At 43.8% G+C, this 19,088-nt stretch overlaps 1 protein-coding gene across 1 annotated transcript in view; it reads right to left on the bottom strand.

Annotated features, from left to right (window-relative positions):
• Positions 1-18,629, bottom strand: part of SHPRH (SNF2 histone linker PHD RING helicase) — a 97,612-nt gene extending 78,983 nt beyond the window's left edge. Inside the window, exons 1-6 of the mRNA XM_019550123.1 lie at positions 18,403-18,629; positions 15,089-15,738; positions 14,509-14,638; positions 8,302-8,520; positions 6,942-7,020; positions 6,059-6,209 (exon numbers count right to left, since the gene is read on the bottom strand). Coding sequence (XP_019405668.1) covers positions 6,059-6,209; positions 6,942-7,020; positions 8,302-8,520; positions 14,509-14,638; positions 15,089-15,709 — 1,200 coding nt within the window. The 5' untranslated portion in view covers positions 15,710-15,738; positions 18,403-18,629. The remainder of the gene's footprint in view (positions 1-6,058; positions 6,210-6,941; positions 7,021-8,301; positions 8,521-14,508; positions 14,639-15,088; positions 15,739-18,402) is intronic.
• Positions 18,630-19,088: the final 459 nt, after the last annotated feature.

The following is a 19,088-nucleotide window of genomic DNA, read 5'->3' as shown; positions in this document are numbered from 1 at the left end:
ACAGTGCTGTACAGTGATAACCCCAAGCTAGCTCTAAATGTACTAGCCCCAGAACAGGAAGCAATTTAATGCTATTACCACAGTAACATAGTACCCAACCTAATTCGCTCTTACTGGCTACAGATTTAACTGGCTATAGTAGCAAGTGGCTATATCACCTCTGCTTCCAGAGCTAGCATAGGCATTTCTGAGATATTCTTTGAGTAAAGGCATCTTTACAAACAAAGTTCTGTTGTAGCATCACCTATGATGAGATATGTCCTGGCATGGCTGATCCTGCGGATCAGCTGCCAAACACAAATGATGCTGCTGGAGTCATCATCACACAGGGTCAGGTCCCTGCCACTCCAAGGACTTCAGGGGCCTAATCCTGAGGGACAATGGCCCTAGGTGCCATGTCCTGATACTGGGTGCATATCTGCAAGCAGGGGGCGAAACCAGGAAGGCTTCCCCACTTGACCCAGGTGGGGACATAACAGCAATGAATTCCCCTTCAGGGGGATTCCCAGGGCAAGCAATAAACAAACAGGCATCCTCCCCTATAATGTGTCACAAACTGCAATGAACAGGGTGCCAATTTACAGTCAGTAAAAAAGATAGGTTAGAAACATCTGTCCATAAAATCTGTAAAAAACAAAAAAAAAACCAAACAAACCTGAGTCATCTGTAAAACACTAGGCAACTGGAGCTTGATTCAGCATACTTGGAAAGAATCTGAAGGCAAGCTAATGGACAGACTGAGCATAGCCTGAGTGCCAGCTGGTGTCTGAATGGGAAGGTTGCACCCTGCAAGGGGCCTTTTTCTCAGGGTTTTGTAGACTGCTTCCCCCAAGCCATGCATTGCTGCCAAGTCCTCCTGGCTAACTGTAATACTGCTGGGTCACAGGCAGTTTTCTTTTGGGGGTCCATGCTGGGACAGGGGGAGCAGGGCCAAGAAAGGTAAAGCTAGGGGGTCAGCTGGGTTGGAGGGGGACAGCACAGTACATGATGCAGTTGGGATCATCAGGGTACAGGGTGAGTAGGGGACCTCTGGGGTAGAGGCAGCACATGTAAAAAAACTGCTGCAATCAAGCAGGGCTACCAACTACCCAATTTTTTTTTGGTTGTCAGTAAAATGTTTACCACAAAAAAAACTTTCGTTAAATCTCTAAATTTGAACCCAGCTCTTTTAAGTGCGGCCTGGCAACAGAGCAGGCCCTGGCAAAATAATTATACTGACATTATATAAAACAAATATCAGTAAAAACATGTCAATAAAAAGTTTGCAAATTGTCAGTTAAATTTTTTTTTCTGGGGTTGGCAATCCTGATGACTAGGTTTGGTCATGTACATATTTTTGAGCAACAGGAGTGCAGGAAGCAGCAAGGATGTCTGTTCAGCTCACAACTTGTGTTGCAGCCCTAGATAACTGGATACCCAAGCTGATTTCAGTTAGGCCAGCAAGTGGAGCAAGTATAGTCTTGCATTTTCAGTAGTTAAGCATTATATCAGATGACTTGGAGAGGCTGTGGAACCTCTGTAGCTTGCACTTCAATTTCTTCCAAGACAAACATTTGTCTGGATGATTTAGACAGGAATGATCCTGCCTTGAGAACAAGTTGAGTCTAGATGACCTTGTGAGGTTCATATTTTTCTATGTTGTGTGACAAATATAGAGTGGCTATATGCCCAAAAGCTATTCATGAAAATCCCTTTTGTAAACGTGGAGATTAATCCGCATAGTTTCTATTATAAGACTAGATACGGCATTAAATCTGTCTTAGGCTATCATGCTTTGGCTGTAGTAGAATGCAACTGCCCCCATAGATTCTATTATTTGCACCCATTTTTTTCAGTAAAATCAGAGATATTTTAATTCAGTAAACGAATGTGCCACTAATAATTAGATAGCCTAAAAACTTAAGAATCTCCAAGTGTTTTTTTCTGAATAAATCAGATTTTTTAAAAAAAATTGGTGTCATTTGGTGTGGTTATATATTTCTCATTAGCAGCAACTACCAGGTGTACGGATATGTAGGAGACCCATGTCCACTGTGCTATGACCTATCTGTTGAAGACATGACAATTATAAGGTTAATGTAACCGCTGCTAGGCTGTGGGACGAATTTGAAAGAACTGAATCCTTGGGAAACACCCATGCAACAGGCATAAATTGTATCCAGGGCAACTTTAAAACAGTAAATACATAATATTTAGGCTCCACTAACATTCAAAGTCCCAATTTGGTTTACCCTATACTTTTTCTATACGAGCTGTTTTGAGCACCAGCCCAATGGAGTAAAAGTGGAAAATATGAAAGACATCAATACCACAATAAGTAGCAAAGTTGTCAGTACAAAGGAGCAAATTTTTGACAAATTATCTGTGTCGCAGAGCACTCAGGTGCCCTGCGCCTGAAAGCAGAAACAGCTCAGGAGAGGCCCGTAGTGGCAAGAGGAGGGAGGCTCAGCTGCCAGTTACCAGGGCAGCCAGAGCCACAGGTGCTGGTTGCTAGGGCAACTGGTGGAGCCAGCTGACAGGAAGGGGCAGGGCTTGGCCCTCCTTAAGCCCACGCGTGAGGCCAGGAGGGCAGTTCCCCTCTGGCGGCCAACGGAGGGGGAGCTCGGCCAGTGCAAACAGAGGGGAGAAGCCCGACTGCATGAGCGTCCCGATTGCTGCTATGGGTTGGAGTATTTCCCGGTACGGATTGCATGTTTTTGGCCGGATGGTTTAGCTTTTTATGTTGTAGCCCAGGGGCTTTGTGTTTTTGTGTTCACTGTTTGACCGGAGGACCAGGTGAGGCTATTAGGGGTTGGAGGAGGCCTCATAGGGGCTCCATGGTAGCACAGGGAACCTGGCACCAGAGAGGGCACAGCATTTGGGGTGCACTGACCCCCGCCCCAGAGCAAGGGGGCTGGGAGAAGCCCCAGAGCAAGGGGGGCAGTGAGGAGCCTGGAGAGAGGGCCACGAGGAGCAAGAAGCCCCAGAGCAAGGGAGGGGGAGCAGCGGGAAGCCCCAGAGCAAGAGGGCGGGCAGTGGGGAGCCCCTGAGAGAAGGCAAGGACAGAGCCAAATCACAGCAGGGCCCAGGTCGAATACCACGTTAGTACCATCTGCGAGGCTTGGGCTGCGGTGTAGGGGAGGAAAAAGGAGCCGCAGATGGTGCCCCGTGGCACTGGGGCATGTAAAGTGGGCAGCCTCCTGCTAATTACAAATCAATCAATCAAGATCAAGGCATGGAAGGCGAGTAAGCAAGCAGTTGACCATAACAGGAGGGCGGAGTCACCAAGAGAGAGGCTCCAGAAGCAACACTCTTCTCTCAATTTGTTTATGGAATATGTAATTTTTGGACATACAATATTTTGTTAAAGCAAATAGTTTTGAAAGAAATTCTTAAACTCAGAAATGATAAAATGCTTCATTTCAGTACTTTAGAATATTTCAATTTTTTTGTGCTAGAATTACAGAGACACTTAGCGCCATATATAAAATGAAGATAGTACAGATGTCATCTGCCTTCTACTATAGAGCCCAGCAATGATGGCATTTTTCAGGGAGACCCAGTTTCAAACCCGTTCTCTCTCTGAATGCAAAGGCATGATCTTGGATCTCCTTTGCTCAGGAGAGTAGTTTAACCACTGGACTACTGGGGATTCTAGGGTGGGTCTCTTTCAGTTTTTTCTGCTGAAACAGTACCACTCTGTACAAATTTTCACTGGATCAAAAAGTAGTGGTGGTGGTTGGGGTTCAGATGGAAAGGAAATATTAATACATAGTCATTGTAATCAATTTAGATATTGTGATACACAACATCAAAGAACCTATCAAGGCAGCAGCTGACTCTGTGTGTTGGTATGGTACCAAAAGTCTTGTACTAATCTCCAAGCTTCCTCTGATAAATGAAGCCTCTTTGGAACAACTTCAACAAGGAGATTTCTATCCCTTGTTAGGAGTTTTTTTGCAGAGCTATTTCCAATCTTCAAGAAGTGATACCTCTTCCCTTCAAAATACTTCATTTTGCATGTTATACTAAAGTTTGAAGTCAGAGGCCTGTGAAGTCAGGGTCTGAAATTTAACGAAACCTAAGCTCACAGGAGCAGCCCTATGGGGCTGGAACTTGTGACAGAAGAGGTGTGCCAGCAATATTGGCAACTTAAAATGATTACACGGAGCATTCCAGCAAAAACATTTGAGATTAAGTCACCCTGGCTATTAACATCCCATTCAAAAAAGGACTCCCAAATAGAGAATTTGCTGCAATTAATAATACCTATCAATGGCAGGCATAACTGCACACAGTAAGTTTGGGCTCAACTATCCAAAGTCCTGTAATGAAGAAAAAAATCCTATAGAGAGAAGGAAAAAACCTACTACAGCTTATGAAATAATCTGCCCATAGACTACTCATCATAACTGACTCCCAAACACTAAATCCTTATCCTGACAGTCTGACACCCAGCTGGATTTTTAAAGAATTAACTGTTTGTATACTGACCATGTGCTATAAGTATAATACACGTTTATAAAAAGTCATGGTATTGTAACTCAAATACCATATACAATATACATACCATATTGTAACACTGCATACCACACACATTCTTTTCCCCAAAATTAGTCTTCCAGACTTGGAGGTGAAGATCTTAATGGGGGAATCTGATTTACTTCCCAGAATAGAAGCGTGTAAGATGACCGCTGTTTCTTTTCCCTCCCCACAGTGACCACAGAAAGAGAAGAACAGAGTCCAGTCTTCACCTGCAGCTACAGTTTTAATTCTTTTACAGCTGAACAGGAGCAGAACTGAACCTAATTTTCAGCTCATTCCCCCTCCCCTTCCTGCACAGGTAATAGCAGCCAGTTCAGCTATAAAAGGGATAAAACTACAGCTTTTGCCTGAACAAGAAAGGGATGGTGAGTGAGCTGAAGACTGGACTCTGTCCCTGCTCCATGCAGCCCTAACCCTAAAAAAGTCTCTTTTCATTCTGCTTTCACAAAAACAAGGTGCATGGCTTACCTGGGAGCATGTGGTATGCAAAAAATACATTATCCTATAAAACTTGAGGGACCTGAACCGCTTCAGCCTCCACAAAAGAAGGCTGAGAGGGGATCTGGTAACTGTCTACTAATTCACGGGGGGCAGGGGAAGGAATCAAGGAACAGGGGATACTCCGTTTACCAGGGCACCCCTTGGGGTTACTAGGAACAATGGCCATAAACTGACAGAGACCAGATTTAGATTAGACATTAGGAAAAATTTATTTACTGTACAGGTTGCCAAAATCTGAAATGAGCTTCCAAGGGAGGTGGTGCTCTCCCCTACCTTGGAGGTCTTCAAAAGAAGACTAGACACGCACCTACCTGGGGTTATCTGACCCCAGAGCTCTTTCGTGCCCAGGGCAGGGGGTCAGACTCAATGATCTACTGAGGTCCTTTCTGAGCCTAAAAATCTATGAAAACAGATTTTTACAATACTTAACAAAATCCTGATGGTCAATATATTTAGCAGTAGGCATCACTGACAGATCTTCTCCCCAGCAGTAGCTATTATAAGTTTTTAACATATGTAGTCAGAAACATTACTGTTTTGTAACAGTCATCTAATTAAAGTATAATATACAATGAGAGGAGCATACACTGATCAGAACTATGCACTTAAATGCATAAAGGAAACCCAAAGTCAATGGAATATGTGTTCTTATACCCACAACAACATTTCATTCTTTTCAGTTATAAACCTCAGTAAATACAGATTTTAATTAGATTTTCTATAAGTTTCTCATCCCATTTTCTAAGAGTAAATCTATATGCCAACTTTCAGATAACTGAGCCTTTATTCTTTATTCACATCCAATGACAAACAGTACAAATTGTTATTATTACTTGTATCAGTCTACTAGTCATGCATCAAGAACTGAATATGAAGACTGATCTTTTCCTTCACAGTAGTTTTACAGCTTTACAGAAAGCAATAAGCTAAATAGCAGAGGCAGATGTGCATATTACATTAGGAATACATCTCTTTGCCCTACCCCTGCACTGCTCATTCACTCATCTTCTTTAGAATCTACTAGTTTTCTCACCTCAGGTAAGGTTAGAGCATCCTGTTTAATATCTTGCCGTGCGTGTGTCAGAATAAGAGCCAGTACTTCTACTGTCTTCCCAAGACCCATTTCATCAGCCAGAATTCCTCCAGGCCACTGAGGCCCAGCAACTGGGTATTCACGGATAAGGCTAAAAACCAAAAAACATTCCCAAGACAAGCTTAGCACTTTGATGACCAGTGTGACAAGGAAACTAGCACATGTTCAGAATAAAAGAAAATACATTTCTGCAGGACTAATATGTATAGAGGAGATCATATTTTAATATAAAAAATTCTTCTGGTGGTACCTTTAAACAAAATACAAATATGGGAACATAGTTTTTTCAAAAAGTGACAATAAAGTGCTTGAAATCTAATATAGATAATAGTACATGAACAAACAAGATTCACTTCTAAAAATACACGAACTGTTAAAGTAATCCTAGTAACCATATTTACCTCGGAAAAAGGCACCTCCTGTCCCTCCTCCCCCCCCCACAACCATGTTTTCTGTTGATAATTCTAAAACTTTCAAGACAAAGCAAGAGGGCTGCAGTCTCGAAAAAAAAAAAAAAAAATCAATGTAAACTAACTGAACATTGAAAAACCAGATTACTTACAAGGTAAAAAAAAATAAATTACAGTGAACACACTGATGCATGTAACTTAAGATTTATCTATTTGGCATTTTTAGCACGTTTCACATTGTATTTTGAAATTAAGTATCTTACAGCTCAAGTTCTAGTTCTGATTTAAAAGGCATCATTCTTGCTTATCTTATGTTCCTCAGGTTTATGTAAAGAAACTAAACAAGAAACCTTGTAAAACAATTCTAACAAAGTAGAATGCTTAGGGTTTTTCCAAGAACAGATGCTACTTACCAGCCAATAAATGGATTATAGTAGATTTTCACTCCATCTAGAGTGATGACCTCTCGCCATAAAAAATGAAGAGTATTTTCTATAGAAAAAAGATCAAATAATGACTATGATTTTTTTTCTATTAATAATATACACCTTAGAAGTGCTCAACAATGTGATATTTTGAGAAAAAGAGGAAAATCCAGTACTTTTAAGCCAAACATCTTGCTCAACTGCCTCCTGGTCAGCAATGTTATACTGCACTATAGGCTCCTTACCCTGAAACTCTGTCCTTAAAATACTTTCATGTTGAAAAGGCAATCAGAACTCATAGTAAAGATGATATCTTTTATTAAAACAACAAGATTTTTGCAAAAAAATGTCTTTAATTGCAAGCTTTCGGGCACAAACACCCTTCATCAGGTATTGGAGGAAAGATTGTAAAAGTTTTCCTGGGTAGAAATGAAAGTTTGTATTTCGCAGGATTTCACAGAGGAGTCAATAGATGGAAAACTCCTCCGGGCAGTCAGTTTATCGCTGGTATGAAGGCTCTCACCTCCTGTGAGGATCTGTGATGATGCCAATTACCTTGAAACAAAGGCAGGAGCAGGAGCTCAGGTTTCAGGTGGTCACAGTTGCTTCCTGCTTGGGAAAATATGAAGATTTCATTTTTAAAAATTTCATTTCTACCCAGGAGAACTTTTACAATCTTTTCTCCAGTGCCTGATGAAGGGTGTTTGTGCCCAAAAGCTTGCAATTAAAGAATATTTGTTGGTCTTGTTGGTCTAATAAAAGATAACATCTCTACTACAAGCCCTGATTGCCTTTTCCTCTAGAGCAATATGACTACAACTTGGATACCTGACTTCATGTTGAAAATTATTTTATGCTGATCATATATTCACAAATTTATGCAGAACTCTACTCCAAAAAATATCCTGTTGTAGTAAGAGTAATGGACAGTGGCACGGAAAGTTAGCATGTCACCCAAAATAAACTAAAAAGCGTGGCTAAGCTACCAATTATAGGAAGCCACTTCGTTTCAGAGTTAAATGCTTTTTATCATAAGCATTTCCATAATTTTGTAATATGTAGTGTAACACCCAATAATAATAAAAGTTAACATATCCAGGTTGTCAATGTTTATATTAGTTTCCTGCCCAAAATAAAACATGGATAAAAGGATAGTATACCACAATACCTTTACCAGGGCATCTGAAAAACACCTTTAAAGCTTTAATAATAAAAAATTAAGTAGTAAACAAAGCTTCGTCATGGATAGACCTTTGCTAATGAAACAGGCCAGATCATAGTTTATTTCAATCAATCCTCAGTTGCATTATACTGATCACATTTATATTGCTTAGTCCAAAATACTTGCCATTGGTAGAGATGCTTCTGAAATTCTCCCGTTGCAGCATCCAGTTCACAGCCTCACTTTGGTATGGCCTCAATATGGGAATAAGTGCAGGGTGCTGTACATCCTCCATCAACAACTGATTTTCCTGCTGATGTGTATGCCTCACAAAGTCATACAGCTCTTCAATATTCTGTCGCTCTAGTTCTCTATCAGATTCTTCCTCATCTTCCTCCAGCACATCTGTATACACCACGAAGCATAACAAATCACATAATCATCTTATCAACAGTGATCAACATCTCAATTAAATGGTTTAGCTTTAATGAAATGTGTTTTGTTAATAAATGAAAACAATAAAGCACAATTCCACGAAGAGCATGACATAAATATATTCTAGGTGGTGGGAGTGGGAGGATTATGCAAAGACAGGAATTACGGCTCCAGAATCTTAATGCTGGCAATTTTCCAGACTGCAATCCTAACACCCAGTTAAGAGCAGGACAAAAGGATTTTAGCAGCAAGTAGTGGTACAGGGCCTAAATACTGCTCTTTAGATTTCCACAGGCCAGAGTTCTTCTTTTCTTTTTTTTTTAACAACAAAATAAATCAAGTGTGAAAAATTATGAACCATCTGTTTTCCTTTTAACTGAAGGGAGCAGGAAAATATGAAAACACATTCAAGGGAGGGATACATGAATTTGTAGTGCATTCCCACTTAAAAACAAGGAAGCGTGCATCATGGAGATGAGAGGAAAAAAATGGGAGTAGGATAAGAGAAGGAAACTTTTTTCCTACTGGGCCCCATGAATGGTGCCCCCTATTTCCCAACTTCAAAGAAAACAGGAGGGGAATTAAATTGATGTGGGAAAAGTAAAATGAAAACTGCTCTCACTTGTACATTTTCCTATGCAGTCCCCCTCATAAAAAAGTTATGAGATGTACTTATAAAAACGTATTCACAGAAAAAAAATCCATGGCAATACTGTCCCTGGCACAAAACTAAAAGCATCTCCGGTGAGTCAAATCTAAGCAAGCATTAAAAAAATTCAGGACCAGATACTGAATTGGTGTGAATGAGTATAGCTTGATTGATTTCAACTGGTCTAGGTTGATTTACACCAACTCAAGATCTAATCCTGAGTTAATTCATATTTAGAGGGTCTCTTTTTATTATTTTTAATGAATATTCTTCTGGCTACTCCAGGCTGCTTTAAAAATTTCAGCTTGCCTGAGAAAAAACAGGTGGTATTGATGCAGGACAATAATTATAGAGATGTCAGTCTGATGCAGGCAGAAGGCAGGGCAGAGTAACATTTTAGAGCAGCACCGATTGGGTGTAAAGGTGCCACTCTCCCCTCCCTTCTGCCTGACCATAATAATTACAGAGTCTTGCTTTAGAATTTAGAAGCAGAACACAGAATAATAAAAAGAGCCTTGTATATTAGATACAAATTTCCAGGTAAATATTTGTTTTTCTGGATAATTAACTGCCTTAAATTGGCTTCTGCCAATTTCTATTGTTCTTCTGTTGCTAAGCAAAGTTTCAATATAGGGTTTAGTAAAATAAACCCACCATCAGTAAAGCACAAAAAGTGGGTTTTATGGGAATGATTTCATCTTAAGTGAATGTGTGACAGTGAAAAAAATGGAAATTTGGAGTTGAAACCTGAAAATTATGAAACATGCTTCCGTGACAACCTTTCAGAGTCTACTACTTTTGAATATCCCCTCAGGAAATCTAAATTCTCTCTAAATGTGGAGATCACTCCAGATCAATCACCAGGACCTTAAAAAAAATCTACAGAGTAATACATCCCTTCACTTATTTTATCATAGACCTTTAGGAAATATTATGTCAGCCTAATTTAATAGTTGTGACAGATCTAGAATTATACTGAAAAACAAATTTACTAGCCTGTAACATTATTAAGATACCTGAAGGAATGCTGACCTCACAAACCTAAAGACAGGCAGTTTCAGTACTTCTGCTTGTGTTCATGGCTTGGCTACATATTAGCATGGTTAAATTTTAAAAAAACCTAATCAAGTTTGCTGTAGCTATACAAATCCTCATGAGAAGTGAAACAAGCAGATACAAGAATCACATAAATTTCACTTAAATCAAAAGGCTATAGACTGAGAGGTGCCAACTCCTGCCGAGTACCTGCAATTGCTATTAAAATCAATGGGACATAACCTGCAGGTAGAGGTGCACCAATATATCAGTGCCATATCAGATAGGCACCAATAAAAGGAAAATTAACATTTTCGGCTATCAGCCTTTTTTGGCCAGCATAGGCAATAATGTACCAATAAATATAATGCGACTTCCAGCCAGGGCCACCAGATGCAGCAGCCGCACATATGCAGCAGCTAGGAATGCAGCCAGTGCCCTGCAGGTAAATCTGTGGAGGGGAAGGAATGTGGGGGAGGGAAGGGACATGGTGGGGGGCAGATCAAGGCCCCCAGGGTGAGGGAGGGAGTGGGGCAGGGGCTGGGGTTGGGGCTGGGTGGTGAATGGAACCCCAAGGGAGCAGGATGAAGCCATGGACAGCTCATCCACGGGATCAGCATCCCCGTGTCAAGCTGTGCCTCCAGCTGCTGGATGGGCAGGGGGTGTGGCATGGCCAGTGTGTGGCTCCCGGGGCAAAGGCAGCAGGTTGGAAAGCCCTGAGCCCATAGTGGGCAGCCTAATTCCGCCCTTGCCCCAGCTTCTGTTAAAAGTTTTCCCCGGACTTAAAAATGGTGGTGGCAGTGCTTGAACTAAAGCTCATTCAATGGACTTGATGATCTCCCGAGGTCCCTTCCAGCCCTGATGTCTATGAAATCTATGAAAGTGTCCCCTGCCGCCATTTTTAAACACCGGGATGCTGAACCCCTGAACAAGCCACCCGCAACTCCATTCCACTCCCTGACCTCAGGTTCCCATTCACCACCCTGCCCCAGTCCCAATCCAAGCCCCAGCCCTAAACCCTGCCACACTCCCTCCCTCATCGAGGGGGCCTCAATTTGCCCCCCCCCATGCCCCTTCCCCATACCCCTTACCCCCCACTTACCTGCAGGGAGCTGCTTCTCACGCTGCCTGGCTGTGCTTCTGTAAATCAGCTATCAGACTGGTATCAGCCGATATGCTTGGAGAATAACTGGCTATCGGTATCGGCCAAGAAAATCTTTATCGGTGCACCCCTACCTGTAGGTACTCACCAATTCTGGATTTGCTACTCAGAGAAAGAAAAGAAGAAATTGTGAAATGTGCTTGATATCTCAGTCAATGCTACACATCACTAGGGACCTACCGAAATTGCGATTTCATGAATTTGACAAAATCTGGCATTGCCCATGTAAGCAGGCAATGCCACAAAATTTACAGAAAAAAAAAGAAGAAAAGTTACTGAAAATAAAACGCTGGCTCCCCAGAGGAAGCCAGCAGTCCTCAGGGCACTGCAGCTTGGCTGTATAGCCCATGGAGAGAAGGAGGGAGAGGTCATGACAGGCAACCCTTATAGCCAATCAGCAGTGAGGAGTGGGGACGTATGACAGGCAACTATAGCAGCCAGTCATTGGGAGAAGAAAGAACCAGAGCCCCTCACTGAGCTGCAGCAGCAGTGACAGGGAATTTCTGGTTTGGCATTAGTACTGTATAAGAGGACTTGAGGTTTATGAGGATCACAAACCAAATGTTTAAACATGATGCTGTCCCCCAAGAAGTGCAAACACTATTCTGGGATATACCAACAAAAAGGCTGCATGCAAGATATAATTTTTCTGCTGAATTCTGATAAGGTAAAGCCACAGGTAGCATTCCACGTTCAATTTTGGGCAGCACACTTGTTCAGAAAGATGTGGACAAACTGGAGCAAGTCTAGAAGAGAGAAACTAGAATAAGCAGTTTAGAAAGCATGACTAAAGAGGAAAGGTTGCAAGAATTGTGCTTCTTTAGTCTAGAAAGCAGAAGAGATCCTAACTGGATTCTATACATAAGCTTAAATAGGGATCTACCTAATTCATGGCAAGAAAACGCAATTTTTGCAGCTTGGTCATGACCTGAAGAGCTGATTTCGCAGTCATTTTGCAGCGGCCCCATCCCTCAGCACTGACTGGCGAAGAGGACCCAGGGAAAGAGAGATGAGGGGGTGGCCACCAGCTTAACCATTGGCTGCTCTTCATGGGTCCTCACCCCTTGGTACTGATTGTTGGAGAAGCACGAGCGGGTAGCTGCCATCTTGGTAGCTGTCCTTTGTGCTGCCCTACCAGGAGACACCTTCACACTTCCTGAGCGGGCTGCAACACTGATCTGCAGCAGCAGTGATAACTGCTGGCTCCCAGTGAAGAGACAATATTTTAATGTTATTAAGGTTTTTTTAGGTTGATTTCTTGGGAAAATCATGGCCAATGCCATTTTTCACAGAGATCGCCATTACTTGTGGTTTCCACAGAATTGTGAAACTGCAATTTAAGTAGGTCCCTAGGTATAAATGTTGCCACAAGGACACAGATGTTCAATTATTCTCAATGTCTTCTCAGTAGAGAAAACTGACTTAATTTGTAGTGTGAGTGTCGCAGAGCACTCAGGTGCCCTGCGACTGAGAGCAGAAACTGCTCAGGAGAGACCCCTAGTAGCGAGAAGGGGGAGGCTCAGCTGCCAGTCACCAGGACTGTGCAGGTGCTGGTTGCTAGGGCAACCGGTGAAACCTAGGGACAAGAAGGGGTAGGGCTTAGCCCTTCTTAAGCCCAGACAGGAGGCCAGGAGGGCAGTGGCCCTCCAGCAGCTGAGGGAGGAGGAACTTGGCTGGTGCAGACGAGGGGGAGAACTCTGACGGTGGGAACATCCCCTGGTTTCAGCTGGGGCTGGTGCACTCTCTCTCCCTGGTAGGAATTGATTCTTGTTTGACCGGATGGTCTACCTTTTATGTTGTAGCCCGGGGGCTTTGTGTTCTTGTGTTTAGTGTTTTGACCAGAGGACCAGGTGAGGCTATCAGGGGTTGGAGGAGGCCTCATAGGGACTCCACAGTAGCGTGAGGGTTCCTGGTGCCGAAGAGGGCACAGCATTTTTTGGGGTTCATTGGCCCCAGCCCCGGAGTGAAGGGGGGCAGTGAGGAGCCCCAGAGCGGGCACTGGCAAGAAGCCCCGGAATGGGCAGTGAGGGACTAGCCATAGGGCGCCGGCGAGGGCACAGGCGGCGAGACAAGCCATAGGGCGCCAGCGAGGGCACAGGCGGCGAGACAAGCCAAAGAGTGTCCACATGGCATGAAGAGTAGAACAGACCTGAACAACATCAGATACATCTGCGAGGCTTGGGCTGCGCTGTAAGGGGAGGAAAGGAGCCGCAAATAGTGCCTCAAGCACCGAGACAGAAAATAGACAGCCTCCCACTTGATTATAATCTTCCAATCAAGCAAAAAAATAACAACAAGGCATGGCAGGAAAGAAGGTGGGCTGCTGACCCTTAATCGGTGTTGTGGGATCACTAGTAGATGGCTCCGAAGAGGCACAACTGTCACAGTGAGTCATGTGTTTGTGTATGCACATGATGGGGAAGGGTGGTTAAAAATTAGATCTGATATTAAGTAAAAACTCACCAACTATAAGAATAGTTAAGTGCAATCAGGTTAGGTAAGGAGACTGTGGAATCCTAGCAGATAATGTTTTTAAAACAGGTTAGACAAATATCTGTCAAACAGTCTAGGTACACTCAATCCTGCTTCAAGACAAGATGAAAAAAACTATCCCTTGAGATCTTTCAGTCTGATATTTCTGGGTTTCTTTTAAAAAAGATATTCTCATCTTAAAGACAGAGGTACAGCTAGTCTATGATTTCTGCAACTGAAGCTGTTCCTGTGTTTAACAGTCAAGTTACTATATTCCAAGTTTTATTTAGCTGCATTTTGTTGTTAGAGATAATATTCACAGCAAATTACTTTTCCAACTCAAAATAAATCTACCAGTAATCCTGAATATCAATTTTGGGAATAGCATTTTTCCCCAAATGTAAAACTTATTTTCCTTCCCTACCTGAAGAGGGAACTGTGAAGATAAAATACTTAATTCTTGAAGAGGGTCAGATATTATAAGGAGAGCCATATAATTACATATAAAGTTAGTTCTCATGCAAGACAGGAATGTAATAGTATATTTTCCTTCAAATTTATCTTAAATTTAGTAACCTTTTAACTGTTAAAACAATTATGCAGTAATAATCAATTGTACTGAAAGGTTAAATTAGATTACCTGGAATTCTAAAACTGTAGAACTCTTCCATCAGTTTTTGAATCAGGTGGTTAGCTTTTTTTGGTCTTCCACCTCCATCACTGAGAAACTCTAGTTTGCTTAAACCAGTTTCGAGAAGGTAAATGCCAACCTGAGAAATAATAAATTAATTTCTCACAAATAAGTTTAGGATATTTTATCAGGATATTGTAAGGTAATCCTAAAACCACCCTAACTTAGAAAACAAAACAAAATGCAGACCAGTATTTATAAAGCAGGAAAACAATTTGGCACATTTTAAAGACCTATAGATACAGATGTACTTAATCTCTTAAAAGCACCACATAAAACTTTAGTGCACTGCAGACAAGAAATCAGGTAGGGTCTAATAATTCATTAAGTCACCTTGGTGTATAATAGCTAAAAAGCAATTAGTCAACAGTGGCAGAAAATATTTATGCAAATAACTACTGAGAAGCACAGTTTTTCTAACATTATGCAAATCAGTAATAGCAGTTAGACCTAGCTTTCTAATTTTAGAAACAAAATAAACATTTTATTTATAAAAGCCTCTTCAAAGAAAAATTGTATGAGCAAATACCTTTAAAGCTTTTTCCTCCTTAGGTCTTTGATAAAGTTCAACTAGCCTCTTCTTTTGCAACCATCTCAAACCTTCTAACATTTCACTACTTAAAGATGATTCCACCAGAATGGCTTGTTCATAATCATTCAGGTCTTCTTTATCTTTACCACTGTCATCTTCTCCATTTTTTGCATCAACACAGATCTGCAGCTGACCACCAGAATCTGTTTTAATCAAAGAGAAACTCCTTTCATGGATCTTATCAATCAAAATTTGTTCAGGGAGCAGCTGAAGAACAAACTCTCCAAGCAAAGCTTTCCAGGAACTGTCTGCACAATAAGGTGAGACCATAATATTGAGCTGTATGGATAAAGGGGTAAAGTTGGAGCAGAAATCTTCTCCATCTGTAATAGTCGAGAAGCTCACCAACTTTGAACCACTGTTTTCACTGGGAGTCAGTTCTTCATCAATGCTATCATCATTTATAACAATGAAGGATGAAGAAGACGTGCTGGGAGCTGGAACAGAGTCATCAATCATCACCTCATTCCTTCGATCTTCATGCATATTCCAGCAGAGCTGCTTCTTTTTCTCCTCATCTACCCTGGAGGGCGGTGCATGCTTTCGTCGACTACTCATCTTGCCGCCTTTCCAACAGTGCCTTCAACCTTTTTAGGATGGATTAATATTAGTCAACAGTAAACAAAACGTATCAGATAGTCAAGTGATTACTTTATTACATAATAGCTGTACTTGTTACTTCTGGAAATGTTTTCAGTTATCTGCATTAAACATTATTCAGGCTGCTTGAATTATCTATTACATTTTATAAAAACATCCCCTTACCCCCCTGTCCAAGGAGGTCACATGAAAGAAAATGTCTTGTGGTACTTGCAAATAGATACTGTATCTGGTTTGACAAATAGCAAGGGCACATCCAGATGAGTGCACACATATGATTTGTGGTGCCACAGACCCCATCTGCAGCACTGAAAACATCCCCACATGCAGGCATTTGCCACACTGCTAATTTGCAGCTTAGTGAATTTTATGACACTGGAAGATCCCAATGTCAAAAAAATCCCATGCCAGAAAAAAGCAGGATGGTGCACGTGGCCACAGAACGTACTGTCTGAAACCAGTCTGGCCAGCCAGAGCCATGTTCCAGGTGCCAGCCAGGTTCCACATACCCAGATCACCACCATCGCAGCTCTGAGAAGCCCCTTGCAGCCCTGGGAGGTCCCATACCCTATCTCAGGCAACTTGCTGCATGCCAGAGCATGCATACAGGGGTATTCCCTGGGGACAATCAGCAGCATGTATTTGTGCCACTTATAGTTATCCCTGGGGAACACATACTCCCATTCACAGGGATGGGCTCCAAGAGATTAAAATTACCAGGACTCTAGCCAGTTTCACTGTTGTTATTCATTACTTTAGTTCCCCCAAATCAACAAGCAACTGACACATTCTGCTCCTTGAAAGATGCACTGTTTTGGAAGCAGCTTAGAGAGGAGTGCTTACTAGTTTATTCATGCAATCAGGTCCCAATACAACAAGTTGCTTAAGCAGAAGAATACCTTTAAATGTATCAGGAGTCCCACTGACTAAATCATGTCCATATTATATATTCAATTTATGACTTTGAGTTGCAATCAATGTCATAACATTTATAAACTGACACCACGTTTTGACCTTCTGACTTGGGTTTCGTCTTTACAATGGATGATATAGATGCACACAGCTGGTAAATGGTGGAAGGAGGAGGGGGAAGAGAAGAGGCATGGTGGGGCAGATCAATGTCCCCCCTCAGTGAGGAAAGGACTGGGGCTGGGGCAAGCACTGCCCAGCCAGGGCCAGGCAGGTGTAGAGAGGGGAAGGTGGTGTCTCCTGCTGCTGCCAGAGGCAGCGCAGTGGCTCCATCCTGTGCCTGCCCCGCCCTGGCTGGGAGGGCATGGGTGGGAAGGGGCATGCCCCCAGATCCGCATGATGTGGGCAATGGAAGGCACTGGGAGTCGGGGCTATGCCCTCCTGCTGTTCACTCAGCCAGGGTGGGGCAGAGGGGACACAGGGCAAAGCCGTGACTTGTCCAGGAGGTGTGGGGCGGCTGGGGTGGCTCCCACTGCTGCACACCACCTGTCCAGAGGCAGTGCAGCAGCTGCACATCGCCCCAGGTGGATGAGTGGTGGGAGGGCATAGCCCCTACTCCCAACGCCTTCCGCTGCCCGCCCTGCACAGATCTGGGGGCACACGCCCCTCTATGCCCTCCTGCCACTTGCCCAGCCGGGGCAGGGTGGGCACGAGATGGAGCTGCTACGCTGCCTCCAGACAAGCAGCAGACAACCAGCTCTTTCTCTACATTTGGGTTTTTGCCTATAGAAAAAATGAGAGCCATTTTTCTGTTGTCCAAGAACTAGGAGACCACAAGGTTTCATCATACTGTGGATTCCTATCCAAAATCTCTGTTTCATTCCTTAGCTGAGGTTTGCACTACCATGGTGTGATTTCCCCCAACTGACAGCTGAGAATCCCCAGACCCAAGGCAGCTCTTGGAAAACACCAGCTCTTCCTTCTCACTTGGGGTTTTGCCTACTGAAAAATGGCAAAGCCATTCTTTGGTCACCCAAGAACTGAGGGCACTTACACACATGCAGGGGAGCTGCTCAAATGCTATGTCATTGAAGCATGTTGGAGCACACACAGTTAATTAGTTGAGTCTGCTGGAGCACAGAAATTACCAGACTCCAGCGCTATGTATATCAGTGTCCCCGCACTGAAAACTGGTGGTGGGTTGCTTTAAACTAAAGTTCATTTGAGCTTTAGCTCAAAGTGCCCCGCTGCTGTTTTTTAGTGCAGGGATACTGATACATGATGGCTTTGGATGCTTTAATTAGCATGGCTCTTGGGGTATTTTTATGTGTTGTGGGATGAGGTGCCAGGTGCTCTAATGAGCGAGCCGTGCTAATTGAAAGTGCCTGTGTATCAGTGTTGGGTGGCACCTTTCTATCCCAAATTTCGGGGTTTCACTCCCGCATAAGCAGTTTTCACCCCTAACTGTGCAATGCCCTAAAAATATCAGGTCAGCCTTCACACTCTGGGGTTTTGCCCACAGACGAACAACCAACTCAGCGCCTCTCCCTGGGGGCAGGGCTGTGGGAGATGGACCCCCACGGGAAGCCCCTGGCTCTCCCCTGCCAACCCCCGTGCTTGCCCCTCCCCCCCCGCCCCGTGTTAGCGATGCCCTCTCACGCCCCCTCCCCCCGGTCTCAGCGGGTCCTGGGGGGTCAATGCGTCCCCTCATGTGACGCTGCCCCGCCGCGCGAGCCCATTACCTGGTCACGCCCCCCCCCGCGTGAGCGTCCCTGGCCGCCTCAGGCTGCGGCCCTCAGAGTGCAGAGTGGGGCGCGCGGACGTCACGACGCCACGCCCCTCAGCCCCGGTCAGCGAAGACAGTACCCGCGCTTGCGCAGTCGCGGGACAGACCAGGAGCCCCTTGCCCGTGGTTGGAACCGCCGGAGACCACATTCCAACTACGTCATGGGTGGGGGGAGGGGTCAGTCAGCCCCGCGAGAGGCAACTACAGCCCCCGCCGCCCCAAGCCTGTTGGGGAATGAGCGCGTGCGCCAACAGGATAGGAAGGCACCGCATGCGTAGTATCGATTTGGAGGCCGGAGAGAGAGGGCGGGCAGTTGTTGGGCAGAAGGGGGGGAGGGGGGGCTGTGGGGCGCATGCGCAGAGGGGCGGTGGTTGAGCGGCTTGTGTATAGGGGAGGCTGTACGTTGAGGCTGGTTTTGCGTCTAGGCTTTCTCTCGCCTGAGACGGGGTGCTTTCTGGCCTTGCTCCTAAGTGCGATGAACGTTGCTAAAAACAAAGTTTTAAATCTCCCTTAGAATAAAAGTCTGTGTGTTGCAAGGCATCTGCATCCCCCCCCTCTTATGGCTTGTTTGTACAGATGTTTATAACCCCCTTTTTTTACAAGGAGAGACATTGGAAAGGGAGTTTGCGGAACTTCTTATGA

The sequence above is a fragment of the Crocodylus porosus genome, unplaced genomic scaffold, assembly GCF_001723895.1.
Source record: "Crocodylus porosus isolate Cpor-Errol unplaced genomic scaffold, CroPor_comp1, whole genome shotgun sequence".
NCBI classification, from domain to species: domain Eukaryota; kingdom Metazoa; phylum Chordata; order Crocodylia; family Crocodylidae; genus Crocodylus; species Crocodylus porosus.
Note: the sequence above shows the minus strand (reverse complement) of the source record. Positions and strands in the feature narration are given on the sequence as shown.